This window comes from Geotrypetes seraphini, chromosome 9, assembly GCF_902459505.1.
Source record: "Geotrypetes seraphini chromosome 9, aGeoSer1.1, whole genome shotgun sequence".
Taxonomy (NCBI): Eukaryota; Metazoa; Chordata; class Amphibia; order Gymnophiona; family Dermophiidae; genus Geotrypetes; species Geotrypetes seraphini.
In genome coordinates this window covers 37,552,059-37,578,052 of record NC_047092.1, presented here as the reverse complement: position 1 = coordinate 37,578,052, position 25,994 = coordinate 37,552,059, and the positions used below count along the sequence as shown (strand labels likewise).

At 41.6% G+C, this 25,994-nt stretch overlaps 1 protein-coding gene across 6 annotated transcripts in view; it reads right to left on the bottom strand.

The window, feature by feature from the left end:
• Positions 1 to 25,994, bottom strand: part of GRAMD4 (GRAM domain containing 4) — a 148,146-nt gene that overhangs the window by 105,275 nt on the left and 16,877 nt on the right. For 5 of the 6 annotated variants that reach the window (XM_033958091.1, XM_033958094.1, XM_033958095.1 and 2 more), the window contains 2 exons: positions 6,062 to 6,272; positions 1,290 to 1,410 (listed from right to left, as the gene is read on the bottom strand). In XM_033958091.1, the coding sequence (XP_033813982.1) occupies positions 1,290 to 1,410; positions 6,062 to 6,272 (332 nt within the window). Of the gene's footprint in view, positions 1 to 1,289; positions 1,411 to 6,061; positions 6,273 to 25,994 lie in introns of those variants that run through there. The other variant, XM_033958096.1, reaches the window with a different exon arrangement.

The following is a 25,994-nucleotide window of genomic DNA, read 5'->3' as shown; positions in this document are numbered from 1 at the left end:
AGTTGCTTTTTATGACTTTATAAGAATGAAAGGATGAAAATTCAGCATTCACATTTTAAATAGATAAATTGCAAAATTTGACTATCCTGGTCACAAAAGCAAAGTTTTAAGGATGGGCAGATTGGATGGGCCATTTGGCCTTTATGTCCTGTCGTGTTTCTATGTTTCTATAACTGATAGTTTCTATATGTTTTAGGCATGAGCAATTAGGAAATTACACTTATTGCCCAGGAGCAAAAATTGTCTTACATATCTGTGTTTGGAAAAGAAGTGTTTAGCAGCATCTTGTTAACCTGCTGAATAATCACAGAATGAGAAGCAGACCACAGTGGAATAAATCTAAGAGAGACACTTGAACACACACACAGGCTTGCTAAGCCGCAGTATTTCTCATGACAATGTTAAAGGCCCAACAACAATGGCAAAGGGAACCTTAGTCTCTATTATTAACCTAAATGTCACACAATGGCAGCAGTCCATCATTTTTGGTGATATTTTTTTTTAAATGTCACAAACATGACAGAGCTAAAAATGGACTTTTAAAAAAATCTGTAAAGATCTAATATAGTTGACAAGGTTTATTCCTTATTCTGTCCTATACTTACAGAATAGATATGTACAAAATATAATTATACCTAAACTAAACTAAACCTTAGGTTTGTATACCGCGCCATCTCCGCAAGCACAGAGCTTGGCACGGTTTACAGAATTAAGAGGAAAGGAACTACAATGAAGGATAAAGGAGAGGGACTAAGAGGAAAGAGAGGGACAGAATACTGGAGAATGGGAGGTGATTAGATTTTTGCAAAGAGCCAAGTTTTCAAGTGTTTGCGGAAGGATTGGAAGGAGCTTGAGTTTCTGAGTGGGGATGAGAGGTTGTTCCATACCTAACAAAGGCTCACTTAGATCTTTCACTTAATGTAACAGCATTGTACAGATTCACGATGATTACTATTTTCTTTTAAGACCATGAGTTTTACTGCAATCAGGCTACTACTAATCATTTCTATAGCTCTGTCAGATGCATACAGCACTGTACATTATATTAGCCATGTAAGAAACAGCCCCTGCTTGACAGAGCTTACAATGTAATCAAACAGGACAATTAGGATAGGGAATTTCAGAGGGAGTGACAAATGGACATGTTTACTTTACAGCATTTAGCACAGACTGAATTTATGTCAAAGCTTTAAAGCCCTACCTGATACACTAGCAGAAGATCCCATCTCTAACCACGCCATCAGGCACAGCACACATTCCAGACATTTTTTGTTTTAATTCATACTTACGTAAAAAATGTTTTTCCAGCAAAGCGATTTCAAGGTGACCTTTTATCTCATTTATCCTGTCAGACTCTGTTCTGTTAAAGTCCTGGATTCCTGACGCCATGATGATAGTTCCTGTACCAGCCTCAAAGAGAATCAAAAATCCATAAATAAAGTGTATGTACACAGACACTCAGCAGCAGCTATAAACCAACATCAATAATTACTGCTGTAACAGTCAATAGAACACCAACGAATGGTTAATAAGGCCCCCAAGACTGCAGTCCAGGATGTTCAAGAAGTAAGGCCTAACCACATACACCATCTCCTCTACCACCTTCAATCATTCCAGAAAAGCTGCAAGTCTGCTGCAGAATCCAGCTTGCACCTGCATATTTAATGTGCATTTCAGATGAGCTCAGTCACTTGCTGGCCCTTTGTCTACAAAAGCCAGTTAGAAGGGAAAACTCCTGCATGAGAACAATAAATACAAACAACAATTGGAGGAAACCAATGACAACTGAAGTTATTAATGCATCACCTCCACAGTAAAGCAGCTGCAGATATCATTAGCTTTTTTTCAGTGCTGCCAGACAGTATCAACAGCAAGAGAAAGGAATACTACAGGGCTACACCCCCACCTCCTAATCTTTTTATGTCTTCATGATAGGAATACTATAGGGTTACCCCATCCCTAGAATCTCTTAAGTTTTGCATTTACACAGCAACTAAATTCACCCCCATAAATTAAAATTAAAAAAAAATGGTCAGAGGATGATATGTACTGAAAAGGAAGATACTGACTTCAGTTCCCCATACTGCAACAAGAAAAATGAAAGCTGCTAAAACAGAATTCCAGTCCTGAAGTTTCACTTTTCAGTACAAGGGCATTAGTGAATTATGATGGCATGTAAAGACCACAGAGCCCTTTGTATCTGCCCAGTATTCCTCCTAGTGCAGTGTCACAGATCTCCATTTCTTCTCTGGCTCTCCCCTTTCTTCAAATCTTATTACCCATCTTACCCACCTCCCCTGGGGAGAGTGTGGTGCAGTGGTTAAAGCTACAGCCTCAGCACCCTGAGGTTGTGGGTTCAAACCCACTTTGCTCCTTGTGACCCTGGGCAAGTCACTTAATCCCCCCATTGCCCCAGGTACGATAGATAGATTGTGAGCCCACCGGGAAAGAGAGGGAAAACTGCTTGAGTACCTGAATAAATGCATGTAAACCGTTCTGAGCTCCCCTGGGAGAACAGTATAGAAAAATTGAATAAATAAATAAATACTCCATAGAGATACATTTTCTGATGTGGCTCAAGTCTACCTTCTCATACTGTGACTTGGATATTTATAATTTTGTGAAGGTTAGCAGCACAAATGGGTTTCATACACCTAAACAGTTTAAAGTGTGTTATCCTGCAGTGAAAAGAACATGCAAAATTATAAAACCATTTCCAAATATTTAAGCACAATAAAGACAGAAAAATGCACAAGGTGAATTATTTCTAATCTCCAAACAAAACACTCAGCTTGTTCCACAGATGGCCTTATGTGTGAGAAGAATGGGAGGGCGTTTATGGGGAGGTAGTAAGTTTATGGGGTAAGGAAGTAAGAGGAGAGGAAAGGAGTGGAGGGCAGGGGGACACCTGGTCACAAGTGTCAGTCATTTCTACTGAGATTCTGCTTTAGGCCATGCTATATATGCTAGCACTGTTGGCAGAGATCTGGGGACCTCCCCAGGCAGTGGTGTTCTTCTTTGAACTCTGTCAGAGGGGTTGGGGGTTTCAAATGCAGCATCTTTGGCTGACGGGTTTGGCCTCCCTGTTACACCTCAAGTTCTTTCTCCATCTGTCTGCAATTACATTGCAAACACACATGTATACATACAGACAAAGCCTCACTGGTGTGGTTCACTGGTAGAGCTGCTACCTCTGCACCCAGAGGTTGTGAGATCAAATCCCAGTGCTGCCCAGTTACTTAATCCTCCAGTGCCCACCGCTTTAAACTTTGAAATTGCCAAAGCCACAAAAAGGCGGTATACAAGTCCTCATTCCACCTAAGCAATGTGCTCTTGTTTAATGTGAATTATAACCTATATATATTCCCCAAGTTATATTATAAAGTAAAGTTTCTCAAATCCAATTTCTTTTTTCTTTCTCTTCCAGGCCTTGCTTAATGTGAAACACACCTAAAATATCAAAATAATTTCCTTTGTAAGATGGCTTGTACTGGGAGGGGGGAGAGCGCTAAGATGTCCAGATTTTATAAACCTCTGTTCTTGTCACTGAGGGCAAACTGTTTTCTGGCGGTTTAGCCTGCACAAATTTTAGCAGCAGATTATCAAAACGGATAAGCTCTGTCTTTAGCTAGGTTTATAGCAGTCTTCGACAATGGCATGCAAATGTGCTCTTTAACACTGAAATGAGCACTCCAGTGGATTCTTAAAAATCTCACGATACACCGGGAAGGGGAAGGATCACCATTCCAGTGAAGGCGGGCCTGCCAGCCAGACGGAGGAAGCATCTGTCCAGCTGGTCAACTAAAAAAAGATAGGGGGATCTGGCTTGGCTGGGGAGATCCAACGGGGCTAGGGGGTGGGGGGTCCAGTGGCCATCAACCTTTCGGGAGTGGAGGATGTCCAGCAGGAGGGACTGGGCATACCTCCTGCCAGCGATATTTTTGGGGTTCACAGAAGGTGTCCGGCAGGAGGGATTGGGCATTCCTCCTGCTGGCAAACTCTGTGGTGGCTTCAGGGGTGTCCAGCAGGAGGGATTGGGCATCCCTCCTGCCGGCGATCTTTACAGGGGTGTGGGGGAGAGGTTCCCCGATTCTGTAACCGGCGCTTATGATAGACTTTAGTTAGAGAATCGTGGTGTTAGGCCAAGGACTGGCCCCCTCCTATGCCTAAGAGGTCTTGGTCTGGGCAATTAGACATCTGGACGTAGAAGTAGGCCATTCTCAAAAAAAGCCACATTTTGGATTTTTTTTCCGAGAATGGATATTTTTCTATTGCTGACTCTGTGCGACTAGCGCCTTAGGCCAAAAAAGGATTTAGACCTTTTTTATTATTATTATACCCCTCCACATGTCCAGCTCAAAATGGATACGTAAGAGTCGGTGAATGTTATGAGTGTCTGCGTACGTAAAGATACAACCACCCAGACAAGCATCATTCTTTGACGTGAGTAGTCCTTGAGAACAAAAAGGCAAGCGATTTTATTTTTTATGCAGTAGTTATCCTAAACTGAGCAACAAAGCAATCAAGGCTTTGTTACTATTTGGATCTTCTCATCTTTGTGAACTTGGATTTTCAGCTCTGACAAATTAAATAGAAAAAAAGAGAACGACTGCAGATGGTGGATGATGAAATGTGTGTTTGCTTGTCAACTATTGAGCTGCATTTTGAGTTAATTTGCACTCAAAAACAAGCTCATCCATTGCATTGATTAGTAATTCTATTCTATCTACTTTAATTTCACGTCAGAGGGAAGGCTTCCAGATGAGGTATGGGACGTGTGAGGAGCAGCTGCCCACAGGAAGAGGGAGCCGGCCCGAAGATAAAACCGGGAGGGGGAGGCATAAAATGGCCAGGCGGGAGCAGGCCAGAAGGCAAGGCACAGCATGGAGGGAGTGAGACAACAACGGAAGGGGAATGATTTTATTTTTTAATTTAGTGATTGATTTGCATTTCTTCCTGAACAGACAGCAGATGTATTTGTTTTTTTTCCTCTGAGGTTGTACTGCATGCAGAGTCTTGCATCTTAGGGTTTGTTTGTATATATTAGTACTTTTAGTTTTTGGTCCCGTATTTGCATGGGGTTATCTGTGTTCTGGTAGGAATGAATATTGAGCAGCATACAGTGTGCTTTGTGTAGTTTAATTTTGTGGTTAACCATTATGTGTTGTTAATACGATTATATTGTGCGTCTGTATATATGACAAATGAATGGAAAAAATGGTGTTACAATTAGTACCATTATGGGGGCTGGGTCTGGGGAGATTGGGTGGAGATGGGCGAGGTTTGGCCCATGACAGCCCAGTATTCTTCAACTGCCGATCCACAAAATAATTATTTTATTTCCACCAGTCCATAGGTGTCAAAAGGTTGAAGAACACTGTATTAGGACACCACCTTATAAGAACAGTAATCTTTCCATGTACTGAAACTGATCAATGTGGCATCCAAATAATTCGAGATCTGGAAAAAGGATGACTAAAATTACAGAAATAGGATGCTTTGTTGTGAAATCTAACACAAACACTGCATTTGGACAGGCTTTTATAAAATATAGTTAAGCTGTCATGTCTGTTCCAGAAACAATTTGTAAAAACAGCAAAGAAGTTTTGATTTACTCAGCATATAGTAGTTAAACAATCAGTAGGACCTAATAAACTGTTAATTATCAACATGGCTGACTCCAGTTTCCAATATCAGGTTTTTCTCCTCTACATTCTTACTGCTTAGTGGAGGTTACAAAAAAAAACCCCAAAAAGTAAATGTGACACTGGACACCACTGGAGCCATGTGGCCTGACCAACATTTTGCCTTGCACAGCATCACAGACTAGGAAGTTTAAGGGTCAAAAATGGAGAGTGGTTGGTTTGATTCCATCGACCAAAAGGGTGTCCCACTGCCGCTGCTGGGAGCAGAAACCTGTGGCAACTAAATAGGCCGCTTGGAGACTGTGTTTTCACATGGTTTAACCAAAAACTAAGATATTATGAAACAATTTGATCATGTTGCTCAAGTTTCTCAATTGTTCTATGAAGAAAAACTAGTAAGCAGATGGAATACTTACAGGGTCTCTTAGCTCCTCGTTCTCCCGGAGAGATGTTCGAGGCATTTTCATTGGGATTTCATCACCGCATTCAGTATCAGAAGCATTTGGAGACTCTGCTAAGTCAAGGAACTCATCTCGCTTGTGACCTCTAAACCTGATTTTGTCTAACTTCTTTAGCATGTTCAGCACTGAATTCTTCTGCTTTACTTTAACATGTCGGTTGGAGTTCCTGTGGAAGATAAATGGAAATAACAGAAATTCTCCTACACAGATTTTAAAACCACTTTTCAAACCATAATTAGAAACTCTTGCAAATAGGATCCTCGCAAAACACTGAATCAAAGGATAAAACCATTAATTACTGTGCAAGATTTCTAAACTACATCAGCACTCAGCCTTAGCAATCTGAAATGTATATTCAGTGATCCTAAAAATTCTATGCAGCTTTCTTTCCTACTAAAATTGCCCCGACTCTCTCAGAGTAGCCATACTAGCAAGCATCACATGCTTTCTTGCTCACTTGATGCAGTGGATCTGCATCTTCGAGGCTAGAAATAGCATCAGACATTTCACAAAACAAGCGAGTCTTATCCTGGTAAAGTGATGTGTGGCAACAGCGGCTCCCAGAACAATTACAGAAAGAACTACTCAGCTATGAAGCGGCAGTGGCACAGACAGAGGCCAAGAAATAATACAGAGTATATTGTACTGGATGGTGTGCCATTCGGCTAGCATTCCTCTTGCCCACAAACCTCAAGAATATAATTCACAGTCCCTACGTGTCTCTTATGTCCTCTTTCTTTTAAAATGACACTGACATCATGTATTGTCACCCAAATTAATATGTAGGCCAGTGATGCCTGCTTTTAGCTCATTTCATAAACTTTCATGCGATATATTTACATGTTAGATCTCTGAATCTTATGGAAACAAATACAGTATTTTTCTGCATTCTTTTGTAACAACTAAACACACTTTTACTTGTCAACAAAACAGGTATATGTGCGTATCATAAACACTAATACAGGAGTACTACAAGTACCCAGAGAAGCAGAGCAACCAATAAAATGAGGAGGAATAAAGCCTCAGATCCCAACCCCTACCCTACAGAGACAGGTATAGCAGGGTAAAAAAACAAACAAACAAAAAAACATCATAGGTGAAGGGACACGTCTTGTAGTTTTCCATAGAATGTGTTTTGGAGCAGTAAGAAACCCAGGCCCTGTTTGTTTTTCCTTCTCTGTAATAATGCAAGGAGCAAGGACATCCATGTTTGAAAAGATGTGTGTTCTTATGCTATGTTTAATCCCTTCTCTGTAATAATGCAAGGACATCTATGTTTGAAAAGATGTGTGTTCTTATGCTATGTTTAATCCAGATATTGTTTGCCTTCTCTTGCCAAATGTTATAAGGCTATTTTATTATGTAGTTTTCCTTAAGTTGTGTTTGAAGTTGTAAATCCAGATTGTTTGCCTTCTCCTGCTGATATACTACAAGGCCATTGTATATTTGAGAGATGTGTTTTCTTATTCTGTAGTAAAGTGAATCTAATTGTTTTCTTAGCTGTATTTGTATGAAAATTTAGATAAGACTTTGTTAGCCAAAGCACCTTTAGACTTTGGCTTTAGATAAGTAAAGGATTTTGTTATTTCTTTTAAAGTTGCATGTGATCTGATATGGTTTGCATTTACGTCATATGCTGACGACCCTTACCCATGTAAGATGATATAAATTGAGGTATAGAACATTCAATAAAGTGGACATGTTTGAGAGACAATAGGTGTCTGTTTTCTCTTAGATATTGTCCCCGGATGCATCTGCTTGTCAAATGACAGAGTGTGTACAGCCATAATCGGGTTTTAACAGTGGGGGCTCCTCCGGGAGGGACGTTGATATCACCGGTATTTTGTGAGTATTTCTGAATTTTGAATTCTGTTCTTTAATACTCATGGGTATTAGGTGCCCTGTTCCCACCCTTTATTTGTTAAATATAGATTTTTGGGAAGTCTATAGCGGAGTTTATAACAATAAAGAAACTCCTATTGTTCTTTTGGGAAGAACTATATTACTTATAGAGCTGCCTGCGCACTCTGTCGTTTGTGGGGTTAACACTTTTTGTATGTGCTTTCTCTCTTCTATCGCTATTCTTTTCTATTGCTTAGAGATAAGATTTTATAGAGTATAAGACTATATTGTATATTACTGTTCTGTATCTCGCTTATAAGGTAAGATAAGCGGGATTCCTGCATTGCTATATTGTTTTTGTAATGGGTCAGAACGGTAGTAAGGTTCCCCCCCCCCTAAGAAAGCTGAGACCTGTAAGGCTTACGTTGCCCGTGTATGTGACACGGGATATTATCTTATTGATCCTTGGATAGATAATATGGCTGGTTGGACTGAAGGACTTCATAGTTCGAGTCCGTTTCCCCGAGATGGGGCAAATGATACGTTTCATATGGATATGATAAAGGGATTGTGTTTGGGGGATCATGAGGCATGGCCATATTATTTAGGGGATCCGCACTGGGACAAAGAATATATGAGAAGGGGAGGCATTAATTGGCTTACATATGCTCCTTATTGGTCAGCTACTGATAAAGATAAAACATCCAAGCTGTCCATTCTTTCCCCTGCTCAATTACATGCTGCAGAACAATCTATCTGTGCTGCTAGCCCTCCTCCTTATCATTTACAAATTCCTTCACCCGGTGCTCCTCTTAAACTTTATCCCTCTTTATCTAAGGATGATATTGACCTCCTTATCGGTAGTACTCTTATTCCTCCTCCCCCACCACCTCCCGTCCTGTCCGGTGCAGTTGCATCAGGACAGGTTGCTGACACTTTGCCCCAAGACATTACATTTCCCACTGTATCCACGACCAGCCCCACTGTTCGGGGGCCGATAATCTCTTTTTCACCCCTCCACACTCGTAGCGGTACTCAAAGGGTTGCGGAAGTACAGGAGCTGATGCAAGAACAGATGCCCTTTCTCACAGTGGGGGATACTCTTTTGAAGAAACCCATTGAGTTAGAAGACATTAACAAGATCATTAAACACTGCCCCAAGCCTCTTGTCTCTGCTAGTGCGACTTTTCACTATTTAAAACGAGCATGCAAGGGTCGAAATTATACGCAGGAAGATATGCGCCTTATTATAGATGGCATTGTTGGACACAGTTCCCCTTGGGACTGGTCTAATGTCCCTAGTATTAGTGTTTTAGAGCCTGCTACTGTCACAGCTACTGCTTATAGACTGAATACTGAAGCAGGAAATGCTGTTATGTGGAATGAATTACAGGCAGAGCTTGATCGGTGTTTTAAGTCTCGATCTTCCCTTCCTATTGCAGTAGCCTGCAAACAGAAATCAGGTGAAACTGTTGTGGATTTCTGGAAGAGGTTTAATGAAACCTGGACCCAAGAGGCGGGTCTCAGTTCTCATGCTAATATGGATTCCCTACTTATTCAGACTTTCCTTTCTAACCTCCGTTCTCCCTTGCAAATTCTGGTTAAACAAATGATTTCAGAATGGCCCACTAGTTCTCGTGCTGAATTTCAAAATAAATTAATGGAAAAAGAGGCAGCAGGTTGTTTTGAGATCTCTAAACCTCGGGAAATCCTGCATCAGGGCCAGCTACCCACCTGGGGACCGCGCCTGACTACTACTCGTGGAAGAAGGGGTCGCGGGTTTCGCAGGGGGAGGGCTCCAGTCTCCGGTCGAGGTGGTAATAATCCATCCAGAAGTACTGGATGTTTTAATTGTGGGGACCTTAGTCACTGGCTTAATCAATGCCCTCATCCCAGACCCCCCGCATTACCAGTTCAGCCCGCCCCACCGGTGGTGCCTACCCCTCCCTCTACTGTGAGACCATCTGCCACTTCTCCTCGTTTTCCTATCTCCTGGCACAGCCCCCCTACTCCCCAATGAAGGGGCCCGGAGGTTTACACCCCAGCATTCACTTTGGTCTCTGCCTTTGCTAAGGATTCTCCTATGATATCTCTTATTGTACAAGGGAGTCCAGTGCCTTTTCTTGTAGATTCGGGTGCCACTTGTAGCACCATCAGTGAGGATTACTATCGGGGCCCACGCATGAATGCTGAACCTTCTATGGGAATTAATGGGGTTTTGACTAAATCCTATCGTACCACACCCCTGTCTGTAGCTCATCCTGATACAGGCTTTACTCTTTTTCAGCACTCCTTTCTTATTATTCCCCATTGCCCTGTCAGCCTTCTTGGTCGAGATCTTTTTTTTTCCTCTCCTCATTCAGCTCACTACAGATGATACAGGAGGTTTGCATGTCTTTTCCTCCGTTATTCCCATTCGCCCTCCGTCCACCCTTTACCTTTCTACTTGCCCTGACACACTTTTGCCCCTTCCCCCAGACTCTCCGGTCTGGGCTTCTACTGACACTGATGTAGGCTTTATTTCATGTACCCCCTATCGTGCTTCTCTGAAATCACTCATTCCTGTTTTCATTAAGCAGTACCCAATCTCCCAAGAAAAGGAGAAAGTCATGATTTCACTAATTGCTTCATTTCTTTCCTCTGGTATTATTAAAACCACCATCTCTTCCTACAATACGCCCATCAATCCTGTTGTCAAAGCTGATGGCACCCCCCGTTTTATTCAAGACCTTAGGGCTGTTAATGCTTTGGTGATTCCCATTGCACCCATTGTCCCGGATGTCCCTTCTCTACTCTCCTCCATTCCACCTGCAACTCATGTTTTTTCAGTCATTGATTTGAAGAATGCTTTTTTTTCTGTCCCTGTTGATGAGGACACTCAGCCCCTTTTTGCATTCACTTTTAAGCAACAGCAGTATACCTGGTGTAGAATGCCTCAAGGATATGTTGATTCCCCTGTGGTTTTCTCCATTGTCCTGCGGGCTACTTTACAGTCATGGACTGCCCCCCATGGTTCTATTCTCATTCAATATGTGGATGACCTTCTTTTGTGTTCCATAACTCAGGAGACCTGTCAAGCTGATAGTTTGCACCTTTTACAATGGTTGTCTCTGTGTGGTCACAAGGTGTCACGAAAGAAACTACAATGGTGTAAAACTGAAGTGGAATACCTGGGTTTTGTCCTGACTCATGGTCAGAGGAAAATTAGCACTTCTCGCATTGCTGCTGTTCTGAGTTTGCCTCGCCCAGCTACTCAAAAAGACATGCTTACTTTTCTTGGTATGATTGGTTACTGCCGCCAATGGATCCCTGATTGTTCCTTCTATGACCAGATTTTGAGACAGACCCTAGGTACTGAAATGACTGATCTTATCAGATGGACTAAAGAAATGTTGGACGCTTTTGGACATTTGAAATGTGCTTTGGTTTCTAGCCCCGGCTTGGGTCTTCCTGATTATGACCAAATGTTTCATCTCTTTGCTCGTGACAATTGTAAAACTATGGCGGGCGTCCTGGCTCAGGATCATGGCGGTAAGTTACGCCCTGTTGCTTTTTTTTTCTAAAGTTACCCCTGTTCAAGTTCAAGGCATGCCTGCCTGTTTAAGGGCCCTAGCTGCATGTGCTATGGTGGTAGAGATGGCTACTCCTCTAACCCTTGGTCACCCCACTACCCTTCATACTTCTCACGATGTCCAAGCCCTCCTTCGCAATATTCATACCCAGCATATGTCAGCTCAGCGCCTTAGTGGTTATGAGGTCATCCTCCTTTCTAATCCCAATCTCACCATCAGATATTCTGCCCCGACATATGGCCCTGCTCTACTTTTAAATGGTCTTTTGGGTCTTAAGGGTGAACAGGATGCGCTTCCTCCTGATCATTCCTGTGTCTCCCTGATATATCAAGACACTTCCCCTCGCCCTGATTTGTCCTCTACTCCTCTCCCTGATGCTTCCTCCATTTTTGTTGATGGTTCTTGCTCACGTCCTAGTGACAACACCTTCCACACAGGATATGCTGTGGTTGAACTCCCTGATATCATCCATGAGGCCTTTTCCCTCCCCTATCCATCGGCACAGGCTGCTGAACTCATTGCTCTTACTCGCGCCTGTCACCTTTTCTCTGGTAAACGCGTTAATATTTATACTGACTCTAAATATGCCTTTGGTGTTGTACACGACCATGGTGTTATCTGGCAGCGTCGCGGCTTTGTGGCCGCTGATGGTAAGCCTATTTCTCATTCTTCCCTTGTTTCGGATCTTCTCTCTGCTTTACTCCTGCCTGCTGCAGTTGCTATTCTTCATTGTCGTGCACACACTGGCCTTCAGACTGAAGTTGCCAGAGGTAATGCTCTGGCTGACCGCATTGCTAAACAAGCTGCTTTGGACCCCCCTCCTTCCTCTGTTCTCTTTCCTCTTCTTTCTCCTCCTGCTTTTCCCCCTTCTTCTCTTTTTTCCCAGCTTCAATCCTTTGTTACCCCCTCTGAACTTGATGCCTGGCAAATTGCTGGTGCCCAAAGCCGCCCTTCGGACGGACTTTGGTGCAAAGAGGGGAAACCCTGTATACCAGCCGCTAGTTCTCCCTTATTCATTGCTCAATATCATGGCATTGGTCATCGTAGTGCTCGCTCGACACTCCAGCTCCTTGCCAGTGATTTTTTCATTCTTGATCTTCGCTCCCTGATACAGACATATATAGCTCGATGTCTAACTTGTCTCCGTGCTAATCCCAACATACCCCATAAAGCACCACACCAGCATCTTACTTACCCCACTTCTCCTTTTTCACACTTACAGATTGATTTTACTCATATACCTCATGCCACTGGGACCCGCCAGGATTATGCTCTTGTTATTGTTGACATGTTTTCCCGATGGCCTGAAGTCTTTCCCACTACAAATGAAACTGCTCAGACTGTGGTGAACATTTTACTTCGTGAAATCATCCCTAGGTGGGGATGTCCCATACACATCAATTCAGATAATGGTCCTGCTTTCACTGCCAGAGTATGCAAAGCTTTAGCTACTGCACTCCGTATTGAGTGGAAATTTCATCTTCCATATCACCCACAGAGTTCTGGTATTGTCGAACGCATGAATAGGACTATTAAAGACAAAATCAGGAAAGCCACAGCTGGCACGTTTGTGAATTGGAAAAAATTCCTCCCTATTGTTTTAGCTGAAATCAGGATGCAGCCTCACTGCACCACTGGCTACTCTCCCTTTGAGATTCTCATGGGACGACCTTTCCCCGCCCCATGGGTAGACAGACCCTCCATAGTTGAGAGTAGTGATCTTCCTTTGATACAAGAAGAATATGTTCGGAAGCTCATTGAAACATTAGGGCATGTTGAAAGAACTGTGTCTTGCACTTCTCCTTTCTCTCCACAGACTCCTACCCATTCCTTCCAGCCTGGTGATGAAGTCATCATCCAGAAGCTTTTCAAGGATCGGAAGCAGACGGATTTCCCCTTTGGCCCTCCCACTACTGTGATCGCTGTGACCAGGACCGCTGTACTCACTGAGGAGTCTCCTGTTTGGATCCACGCAAGTCGCTTGAAGAGGGTTAACCTAAAACCCCAGAAGCAAGCCGTCTCTGCGCAGATTTCACCCCCTTCAGAGGAACAACATGATGATCTCATCACAGCATTCCACCAACTTTATCTTTCTCCTCCTGGCAGCGCTGCTGCTAGTTTTCTTTCCTGTATGGATCATTTCTAACTGTGTCTACAGGGATGATGTGTCCTGGGTTCACGACACTTTCTGCCCATACCCATCTGTAAATGACACTCCAACAATGTACTCATCTGCAAACAGCACCCCCGGCGCCTCTTTGCGACTGAGACGTCAAGCTGGACTACTCCCTCGCAAAGGCTGTCCTTCAATTGGAATTCAGAAAGATAGACAGTATACTACCTTTTGGTATAATTCCAGTAGTGTGCAAGTTGCCACCTTCTCCTTTGAGTATTGTGACATTATGGTCTGCTCATCAATCGATATCCCAAGGCTATGCCATTGGTCCTCAGAGATTCCTAAAACTAAAGATATATATATATATGTGTTACTGACTTACGTTGGGGGGATAAGTGTGCATCCTGGGGAGCAGTAGGGTGGAATACTGGCACTGACTGGGCTTATAGACCAGAAAGTGCTCTAAAAAAAGTGGATCAAAATGGTAAATCTCTGCTTACTCGTATGACCCTTCGTAAGATTGGAAACTGTTATAGGAGAAGGGCTCCTGAACAAATTATTAAGCTTTCTCTTACTATTGACAACCCTAGACCTACTGATGAAGGTATGTACGTTATGGGCATATGGTTTAAGGGTGGGTCTAGCTATCCGACCCATCAGTTTTTCTTACGGGATCTATCTACCTCCACTCATCCTCTCCCGCCATTTTGTGGGGGCCCCAAAAATACTAACCCACTGGCCCCTACATTCAATAAACTTACTGACATGATGGCTATTGCCAATCCCACCTTTGAAGATACTATGGCTGTTGAGGTAGGGTTTTCAGAACGTAACCTTTGGTTAGAATGGATGAAATTCACTGCTGATCAACATAATAAGAGTAATTGTTACATATGTGCTCAAGCTAGACCCCATCTAGGAACCGTACCTCTGGACCTCCCTCCTGGTATCCAACCGTGCTTTTTTGGGTTATTTACCAATATCTCCTCTAATTTTACTGATCCCCTTTGTGCGCTGTGGCGTTCTAAATACCCTTTGCTGCCAGGACAGAAAACACTTGACATAACCGTTACTATCTATAAGGGTAATTACACATGTCATGTTTCTAATTTGACACAGGGTAGTTTTGTGGGCAACTTTCCCCCAGGTTATTGTTCTGTCTTGGATTATAGGTATGCCCCATTGTTACAGCATCAGATTTTCACTCTAGGTGATATTTACTGGCTCTGTGGAGACTTTAGGCTCCGTGTTAAGCTACCCAGCCAGTGGATAGGCCAGTGTGCTTTAGCTAAGGTTATTATGCCTCTGCATATCCTTTCTGAAGGGCACTCTTCCTCCTATTCACTTTCTTCCTCTCCTCTGTCTCGACATAGACGTGATCTCCTTGGTAGTTTTGATCCGCATGTATATATAGATGCTATAGGGGTCCCAAGAGGGGTCCCAGATGAATTCAAGGCCCGAGACCAGGTTAAGGCTGGGTTTGAATCCCTTATTCCCCTTATTACTATCAATAAGAATGTTGATTGGATTAATTACATTTATTATAATCAGCAACGCTTTGTGAATTACTCTAGAGATGCCTTGCAAGGTATTGCTGATCAGTTAGGCCCCACTTCTCAGATGGCTTTTCAAAATCGTATGGCCCTAGATATGATTTTAGCTGAGAAGGGGGGTGTTTGTAAAATTCTTCCCAGTACTTTATCGTGTTGTACATTTATTCCTGATAATACAGGTCCTACAGGAAAAGTTACTATGGCCATTCAGAAATTAGCAGACCTCTCTGCTGAGCTCAAACATAACTCTGGTTTATCTCATCCTTGGGACCAGTATTTCAGTTGGATGCAGGGCTGGGTAAAAGACCTTCTTATCGTTATAATCTCTATTATTATCTGCATTCTTGTCTCTTATGTAATTTTTCGACTGCTCATGCGCTGTGTTATTCGTATTACAGCTCCTAAAACTCCTCCTCGAGAGACATATTTGGAATATCTCTCCCTCCAAGCTCATGCTGTACATTCATGACGTCATTTACATGACGTAAGAGGGGATTTGAAGGGACACGTCTTGTAGTTTTCCATAGAATGTGTTTTGGAGCAGTAAGAAACCCAGGCCCTGTTTGTTTTTCCTTCTCTGTAATAATGCAAGGAGCAAGGACATCCATGTTTGAAAAGATGTGTGTTCTTATGCTATGTTTAATCCCTTCTCTGTAATAATGCAAGGACATCTATGTTTGAAAAGATGTGTGTTCTTATGCTATGTTTAATCCAGATATTGTTTGCCTTCTCTTGCCAAATGTTATAAGGCTATTCTATTATGTAGTTTTCCTTAAGTTGTGTTTGAAGTTGTAAATCCAGATTGTTTGCCTTCTCCTGCTGATATACTACAAGGCCATTGTATATTTGAGAGATGTGTTTTCTTATTCTGTAGTAAAGTGAATCTAATTGTTTTCTTAGCTGTATTTGTATGAAAATTTAGATAAGACTTTGTTAGCCAAAGCACCTTTAGACTTTGGCTTTAGATAAGTAAAGGATTTTGTTATTTCTTTTAAAGTTGCATGTGATCTGATATGGTTTGCATTTACGTCATATGCTGACGACCCTTACCCATGTAAGATGATATAAATTGAGGTATAGAACATTCAATAAAGTGGACATGTTTGAGAGACAATAGGTGTCTGTTTTCTCTTAGATATTGTCCCCGGATGCATCTGCTTGTCAAATGACAGAGTGTGTACAGCCATAATCGGGTTTTAACAATAGGCATAAAAATACCTCCTCATATATAAATTAAATTGGTGCAATACAAGTAAATCCACTGAAATTACATAAATTAACAAATATTGTGTGCAATTCTGGTCGCCATATCAAAAAAAAACAAAAACAACCATATAGCGGAATTAGAAAAGGTACAGAGAAGGGTGACAAAAATGATAAAAGGGCTGGGATGACTTTCCTATGAGGAAAGGCTAAAGCAGCTAGGGGGTTCTTCAGCTTGGAGGCAGCTCAGGGGTGATATGATAGAGTTCTATAAAATGATGAGTGGCATGGAAAGGGTAGACGTGAATCACTTGTTTACTCTTTCCAAAAATACTAGGACTAGGGGGAATGCGATGAAGCTACTAAGTAGATTTAAAACAAACCAGAGAACATTTTTCTTCACACAACATATAATTAAACTCTGGAATTTGTTGCTGGAGAATAAGGAGAAATCAGTTAACTTAGCAGAGTTTAAAAAAAGGTTTGGATAATTTCCTAAGAGAGACATCTATAGGCCATTACCAAGATGACTCGGTACCTAGGATAAGCAGAATAAAATTTGTTTTCTACTTGGGATCTACCTAGTTACTTGGGACCTAGGCTGGCCACTGTTGGAAATGAGATACTGGGCTTAATGGACCTTTGGTCTCTGTCCCAGTATGGCAATTCTTATATTCTTATGAACAAGATGATAAAGGGGATAGAATTCCTCTTGTATGAGGAAAGACTAAAGAGGTTAGGGCTTTTCAGCTTGGAAAGACAAATGATTGAAGTCTACAAAATTAAGAGTGGAGTAGAACCGGGACAAGTGGATTGCATTTTTTTACTCCATTAAAAAATTACAAAGACTAGGGGACACATGATGAAGTTACAGGGAAAACCAATAGGAAGAAATATTTTTTCACTCAGAGAATAGTTAAACTCTGAAATGCATTGCCAGAGGATGTGGTAAGAGCGGTCAATGTAGCTGGTTTAAAAAAAAAGGTTTGGAAAAGCCCATAGTCTGCTATTGAGACAAAAATGAAGGAAGCCACTGCTTGCCCTGGATCAGTAGCAGTGTTCTCCCTAGGGCCTTACAGCCGGGCGCTGCGCCCGGCTGATTTAGATGACCGCCCAGCTAATCCTGCTGCTGCCGCTGATGCTCCTTCCCAGGCTGACTCGCCGCCAAAAATTTTGTTTGACGCCTGCCTTTTTTTTTTTTTTTTGCCAGCATGCTTTTACTTGCTTCGGGCCTTCCTCGTTGCCGGATCCTGCCTACTTTCTGTTTCCGCGAAGGCAGGACCCGGCAGCGAGGAAGGCCCGAAGCAAGTAAAAGCAGCAAGTGTAGTGGTATACCATTTGAGAAAAACAAACGCATGGACATCGGACCCGATTGTGCTTGCTCCTTTAAAGCTCCGATCCAAGCAACCTTGGTGTCTATTGTGGAAGATAAAGTGGTCAGCCAGGAAGAATAAGATCAAGAAAGTTCAAGTTTAGTCAAGCTGTGATTTGAACTTTATAGGCATTTGTTTTTCATCCTTTAACTGGCAGGCAGAAGGATGCTCCATTTATTAATCTTGCAAAGTCTGATACAGGAAAAGCTAGAAATGCATCAGGATTTAAGGAGCTTGGGGTGTGCAAATCTACTTAATGCAGAGATTACAGTAAAACGAAATCACTTTTCTATTTCACTGCAGCTCTATGAGGTTCTTTTGCCCTTAGCTATAGCCAAATGATGGATAGGAATATGTTTATTTCATTTAAGTTAAGGGAAAACAATATTTTTTCTGAGTATCCTTTAAATCAGTGGTTCCCAACCCTGTCCTGGAGGAACACCAGGCCAATCGGGTTTTCAGGCTAGCCCTAATGAATATGCATGAAGCAAATTTGCATGCCTATCACTTCCATCATATGCAAATCTCTCTCATGCATATTCATTAGGGCTAGCCTGAAAACCCGATTGGCCTGGTGTTCCTCCAGGACAGGGTTGGGAATCACTGCTTTAAATAATAGTTCACAAATTAATTCAACCTGTTTTAAGGCTGGGTTTTGTTTTTCACATTGCTTCTGTTTTTATAATCCTTAAAAAAAAAAAAAAGGGGGGGGCAATTCTCCAAGTGGTTCTTCCTTGTAGGCACCCCGAGACTATACAGGGAATGCCTATTCTATATCAGTGAATGGGCTCCCAGGTTCCATTACAGAATGGTAGCATATAGCCTTAGATTCAGTTAAAGTAGCCATAGAGCTGACGTAACTAAGCATGTCCACTTGTGGGAGAAATGATTTTATTTTCAGTTTAGTGATCAAAATGTGTCTGTTTTGAGAATTTATATCTGCTGTCTATATTTTGCACTATGGCCCCCTTTTACTAAATCGCAATAGCGGTTTTTAGCACAGGGAGCCTATGAGCATCGAGAGCAGTGCAGGGCATTCAGCGCATCTCCCTGCGCTAAAAACCGCTATTGCAATTTAGTAAAAAGGGAGGGGGTATATTTGTCTATTTTTGTATAGTTGTTCCTGAGGTGACATTGCATAAAATCATCTGCCTTGACCTCTTTGGAAACCTGCGGAATATATATGATAATTAACATTTTCTCTGCGTACAGTGTGCTTTGTGGTTGTTTTTTTTTATTTTATTGTTGGTAGATCATTTTGACTTGGTCATTTTAAAAGTAGCTTGCAAGCCCAAAAAGTGTGGGCACCCTTGCTGTAGAGCCATTTCTTGTATGACTGGATCAGCTATAGTTATCTTTTTTTTTTTTAGTTGTTTAAATTCATGCAGAAATAAATGGCTAGATTGAACCTAATGACTTCATTAACGCCTTTCCCTTTTTTTTAACCTCTATACCATTTGAAAGAGGGCAAAAACTTCTTAAATTTAGTAAAAATATTCTGGCACAAGTGTCAAACCTTAAAAAAGGAAGTCATATTGAGCATTGGAAAATAATAATAATAATTAACTAATAAAAATAGTACACATTTAGGGCTCCTTTTACTAAGTTACAATAGTGGTTTTAGCTTGCGCTTAGTGTGCGGAGAATTGCCACATGCGCTAGATGCTAACGCCAGCATTGAGCTGGTGTTAGTTTTCCCACATAGCACAGGGGTTTGCGCATGCTAAAAATGCTAGCGCACCTTAGTAAAAGAGGGGGTTAATTTTCCCCACCACCAAATTTCCCCATCCCGCCCCCACCCGGCTACTTTTTCATGCCACCCGGCTGGAAAAAATTTCTGGGGAGAACACTGCAGTAGTATGGAATTTTGCTACTATTTGGATTTTTGCCAGGTATTTGTGACCTGGATTGGCCATAGTGAAGACGGGATACTGGGCCTGATGGACCACTGGCCTGGTCCAGTAAGGCTGTTCTTATGCTCAGAATAAATTGTAAGCCGTTATGACCTATTACATTAGCGGGATATCAAGTGATCAATAAACAAACATACAATGTAGCAAAGACTCCTGGCTACAGGTCTCACCAAACTCTTAATACATTTTAAATAAATGTCTCTCCAGAAGCACTGATCAGAAAGTGTTAAAATTGCAAATCATGATACAAACCAGGTTTTTGTGCTTTTTGATGTACTCTCTTTCAACAATGACAGTGGTTACCAGGCCTTAATTGAATTCTCTTAAATGTGCCCCAGAGCTGGGCAAAGAGCTTTAGAATATGAAGACCGGAGTGCATGAAAGCCTTTTTCACTGGGAAAAAACTCAGATTAGCATTTTCTTAGAACAACACAACCAATGTCCCACGCCAGCAGGAATATCTGAGCCTGGACACTATTGTGTTTCACACACAAAACAAACTGTAGAAAGAATGACATGTTAGTTCATTAGGTAGCAGAGAAAACCCAATAATGAATGTATTTATAAATGTTCTCTCCTTGTAATCACTAGAAAAAAATCCAACACCCTTTTACCACCAGACATGGTTCTTCCATTGTTTTGACTAGAGAAACACAGATTTACTCCATGGATGTAAAAGAACTATGTTCGATGGTTCATGCTGCATTATTATGGTTAGATCCGACATCCAGTGTTCAAATCTTTCTTCCCTCACCAATGTTCCTTGTGACAAGTCATTTATCTATTGTCACCTGTTACCCCCTTAGGGCTTCTTTTACTAAATAGAGGTAGCGGTTCATTCTGCGTTCCAGTAACATAAATGCTTCAGAGCACTCACTTTGCCAGCCCGTGGTAGAAACCTCTACCAATGTTTAGTAAAAACCCGGTGTTAAGACTGTAAGCTCTTTGGGGATGGGGGACTTATGTAGCTGAAATATTGAGAACACTATAGGCCACCTTGGGCATTAAGTGATTAAAAAAAAACACAAGTTTAGCTATCATTCCAGTCTGTGACAGCTTCACCATACAGCTACTCCCAGAGAATCAGCTTGAGAAATCTGACAAAATGATCACAGGAGGATAACATTCTGAGCTTCTAAAATACTGTACAATACAAGGAAGATCAAAATTCTTGTAATGAACCATTCTAATTCTGTAGGTTTCTGCATGGTTTGTAAATGGATGCCTCATTACCTTAATGAATATGGGGAAACCTTAGAAGCTTTATCTTTATTTTTATGATTTCTAGAATATTTCCAGTAAAATGCCCAGTTAGAAAAAAATACATCATGGGCATTAAAGTCTACACAATTGTACTAACATCTATTATACTTATCTTGTACTATGGAGAGATAATCTAGTTTATACTCAGAAATTTACAATGCTATGATGCAATAGCTTGGTCTGTAGCAATTCCCATTGGAAGCCATGGAATGGTACAGGCTACTGATAATCTGCTCCGATCCCTCCCAGGCCATGTACTAACTGAAATGCATTCAGAGCAGGACACATATCAAAACCACTCCCTAGAGCTCCATCCCACTCAAACAATGCCTGATCAGCTCTAATATCAATCTTAAGATGAAAATGGTAGGGGATTTACTAGAAGACCTCAAGATGTATACTCTGGAGGAGAGGAGGGACAGGGGTGATATTACACAGACATTTAAAATATTTGAACGGTATTAATATAGAACTAGATCTTTTCCAAAGAAGGGAAACTGGTAAAACTTAGAGGACATAAGTTAAAGTTGAAGGATGGTAGACTTAAGAATAATGTTAGAAAATTATTTTTCACGGAGAGGGTGATGGATGCCAGGAATGCCCTCTCAAAAGAGGTGGTGGTGAGGAAAACGGTGACAGAATTCAAATAAAGCCTGGGATGAACACAGAGGATCTCTAATTAGAATATGAATGGGAAGACTTTCACGGTCTGAATCCCACAAATGAGATGGTTTGGATAGGCCGGAGTAAGCTTCAATGGCAACTCCGATAGTTGGAACCTAAGGACAGTACAGGGTGGACTTTTAAGGTCTATGGCTCAGAAATAACAAAGAAAAAAATAAAGATATTTTATTCATGAAATTTTAAAACATGTAAGTCCAAGAAAAAGTCTCTGCTTGTTTGGCTGACATTGCTGCCTAGATGTCCTGCCATTATCTGAAACTAAATATGTCCAAGACTGAGCTGTTCCTCTTTCCTCCTCCTCCTCCTCCTCTTTTCTCCATCTCTGTAAATAATACTGTCATTGTTCCAGTCTTCTCTGCTCGCAACCTTGGAGTCGTCTTCGATTCTGACCTCTCATTTTCTATGTACCGTATTTGCCGGCGTATAGGACGACTGGGCATATAAGACGACCCCCCAACTTTTAGTTAAAAAATAGAGTTTTGTGTTATACTCGCCGTATAAGACGACCCCTTCTTCCGCACACCTTCTCTACCGCCCCGGGTGCAGCACAGCCGGCCAGGTTCCCTTACTTTTGTGGCACTTCCCCGACCGACCGACAACAGCCCCGGTCCGACAAACCTCCCTGCCCTTAACCGCGAATCTAAATTACCTTCTTACAGCTGCTGTAAGAAGGTATTTAGATTCGCGGCTACAGGGCAGGGAGGATTGTCGGACCCGGGCTGTTATCGGTCGGTCGGGGAAGTGCCACAAAAGTAAGGGAACCTGGCCGGCTGTGCTGCAACCGGGGCGGGACGGCCGCCCCTCTCTCTTGGTACCGCGAGGCTACTCTCCTTCTCCTTACCTGCCATGCCTGCAGCACAGAGCCGAACGGAAGTCTTCCCGACGTCAGCGCTGACGTCGGAGGGAGGGAGGGCTTTGTTTAAGCCCTCCCTCCCCTCCGACGTCAGCGCTGACGTCGGGAAGACTTCCGTTCGGCTCTGTGCTGCAAGCAGAGAAGGTAGGGAGAAGAAGAGCCGCGCGACTGAGTACATCCAGCCCCGCAAGTAAGGGCATGTAAACTGTACCCGGCGTATAAGACGACCCCCGACTTTGGGGAGGATTTTAAGGTACTGAAAAGTCGTCTTATACGCCGGCAAATACGGTATATCTAACAAGTTGCTAAGACTTGTCACTCCTCTCTTCAATATCAATAAAATTCACCCCTTCCTCTGAGCACACTACCTGAACCCTTGTCCAAGCTCTCAGAACCTCACACTTAGATTACTGCAATCTACTCCTAACTGGTATACCTGTGTCGCCTCTCCCCCTTGCAATCTGTGCAAAACTCTGCTGCACGACTCTTCTACCAATTTCGCTATGCTTATGTCACCCCTCTCAAGTCACGTTACTGGCTCCCTATCTGCCATCGCATACAGTTCAAGATCTTATTGCTGACCTACAAGTGTGTTCATTCTGCTGCCCCTCAATCTCTCTCCTCGCTTCTCTCCTTATACACCTCCCAGAGAACGCAGTTCCTCAGATAAATCACTTTTAACATATTAGTTCATTAGGTAGCAGAGAAAACCCAATTCCTCCACTGCTAATTCCAGACTTTGTTCCTTTCATCTAGCTGCCCCCTATGCCTGAAATAAATTACCCGAGTTTGTCCATCAAGCCCCTTCCCTTAGCTTGTTTAAAAGCAGACTGAAAACCTACCTTTTTGATATAGCTTTCAATCCTTAACCCTACTCCTCTGCCCTCTAACCCAGCCAGCTGATTAACGGTTCCCCTTAACTGTATCCATGACATTCTGTTTGTCTGTCTTGCCTGTTTAGATTGTAAGCTCTTTCGAGCAGGAACTGTCTTCTTTGTGACTGTACAGCGCTGTGTGCGTCTGGTAGCACTATAGAAATAATTTATGGTAGTAGTAATTTATAGGGCAGACTAGATGGATTGTTCAGATCTTTTTCTGCTGTCATTTACTATATTACTATTGGATCACTATGGACAAGGGTCTGTTTGAAGCAGATAATAAATAGTACAGGAAAAATATTATATGAAAATCAACCAAATATTTTTTAGAAGCCAAGATAGATAAGGGAAGAAAATTTATTAGCAATGTCTTTCTAGGTTTATTCTTTTTTTTCTTTTTGAGGGGGGGGAGCTTTTATTAGTTTTTCATATAGATGGGGGGTTTTATATGTTGTTTTTAATTAGTATATTCTCTCTCCTCCATCCAGCCTACAGACAAGCTGCGCCTCTGGGCCAAGGTTCAATTTCTCCTCCCTGCAGCATGGACGCAAGTGATGCTCTAGATCTAAATTCACACAGCTTTGGACCAGCAGAGCTGTGATCTTACTTTTTGAATCCAATAGCGGCTCCACATGGACTCGTGCCAGAATCTTTTCACCTCAGCCTTGGTGGGGATATCTTGAGAGGGTTTGCAATCCTTGGCACCCAAATTAACCCTGAATGGATCTGCATTCAATTCTGAGATACAGCAGTGTAGGATAAAGAACCAAGGAACAGTAAAAGCAGATACACCAAAGAAAAACAATGAGTGCATCCTAATTGTATTGTATTTATTGTATTTGATATATACCGCTTGTACATAAGTATTCAGTGGTTTACAAAACTAGAACATTAGGCACATTAACTTCCCTTATCTCATATCTGTGTCCACAGAGAAGCAACTCATGTGCTAGATTTCATACTGCAAACAGAATTTGTCCTACTACTGTTAAGTGTCTGTGCCCTTATCAGTAAAAGTGCCTTAAGTTTCCAAGTTTTATTCGTATTTAATGAATTGCTTATTTAATTTACTAAGCGATATATAATAAAAGAAATATACAAATAAATATCTGGTGCTGACATACAAAGTGACATGACAGTATAGGGTAAAACTAACGTGAGTCGTGAGGGAAAAAGGGGAAAGTTACAATGCTAATCGAGTAAGAAAGAAAAACATTAATGGAATGAACAAAAGGGAGGGTAAATTTGGTGCCAAATTGGCTTCATATATTATTAGATGAAAATAAAAAAAAAGATTATTGAATGTAAAGTAACAGATCGAATGCATCATTGAAAAGGTAAGATTTTAAGGTTTTTTTAAACGATGATAAGTCTTTTAGTTCTCTAATATATTGAGGTAAAAGGTTCCATAGTTGAGGGGCCATAACCAAATACATGTCATGCCTTCTGGTGCCTATGATTTTCAGAGAGGGAATGGAAAGAAGATTATGGGAAGTCGAACCGAGAGATCGTGGGGAATTATATGGTATTAACATCCTGGTTACGAATTGAGGCTCATTATAACTCAAAGTTTTAAAAACTGAGAATAGTATTTTAAAAGTGATGCGATGGCTGACTGGGAGCCAATGGGATTTAATCAACAGGGGAGTAACATGATCATATTTCTTCGCATCGTGGATCAGTTTAACGGCCGTATTTTGAATTAGTTGGAGCCTTCTTTTTTCCTTTTGTGAAACATTGAGAAGAAGAGAGTTACAATAGTCAACTTTGGAAATTACCAAGGAATGTATTAAAATGTTTATGGATTTAGGCTCCAGGAATTTAGATATTGAAAGAATTAAACGTAATTTAAAAAAACACGATTTAACTATATTGCTGATGTGATCGTGATATGTAAATTTATCATCGATTATGACGTCTTGTCCTACTACTTTAAGTGTATGTGGCTATATCGTAAAAAGTGCCTTAGCAATCATCTTGTTGTTGTAATAAGTCACAACATATATTCAATTTTCCATACAGTGTATAGAAATTGTCATTACTGTATGAAGAATGTGCCCATTTCATTAAAATTGCCTTATCTTCATTTAAAGCCCTTATACCAGCTATCTTATCACTACTCAAAATATGTTGTCTTATCCTTATTGAAATATGTATGTAAACTTGTAATCTGTTCTGGGCTCTTTTGGGATGAGAGAGAGTGCGAGTGTGAGAGAGAGAAGTGATTCTGTTTATACCATTTTCTTATTTGGATTCTGCACCTGGCACTGACAGTATGATTTTATTACTTAAGTGCTGACTGTTTAATTTAGCTTCCTGAAGATTTATTCAGGGGGGAGCAATGAGCAGAGAAGGATCAGCTGCAAGACACACACAAGGGATTACATAACCCAGTAATGCTAGTACTGTGGCCTTTAAAACCTAGAGTTTTGCCCTTAGTATTGCTATCTGCATAAACTAAAGATCTGTCCAACCGGACAGACCTTTTGGTTTTTAAAAACCACATCCCCTTCCCACCACTAAGTGTTACTTTTTTTTTTTTTTTTAAATCAACATTTTGAAGCTTAACAGCTAGCACTTGAGTAAAATCCTACTGTCAGTGCCAGGTGCAGAATCCAATTAAGGTACATATCGTATT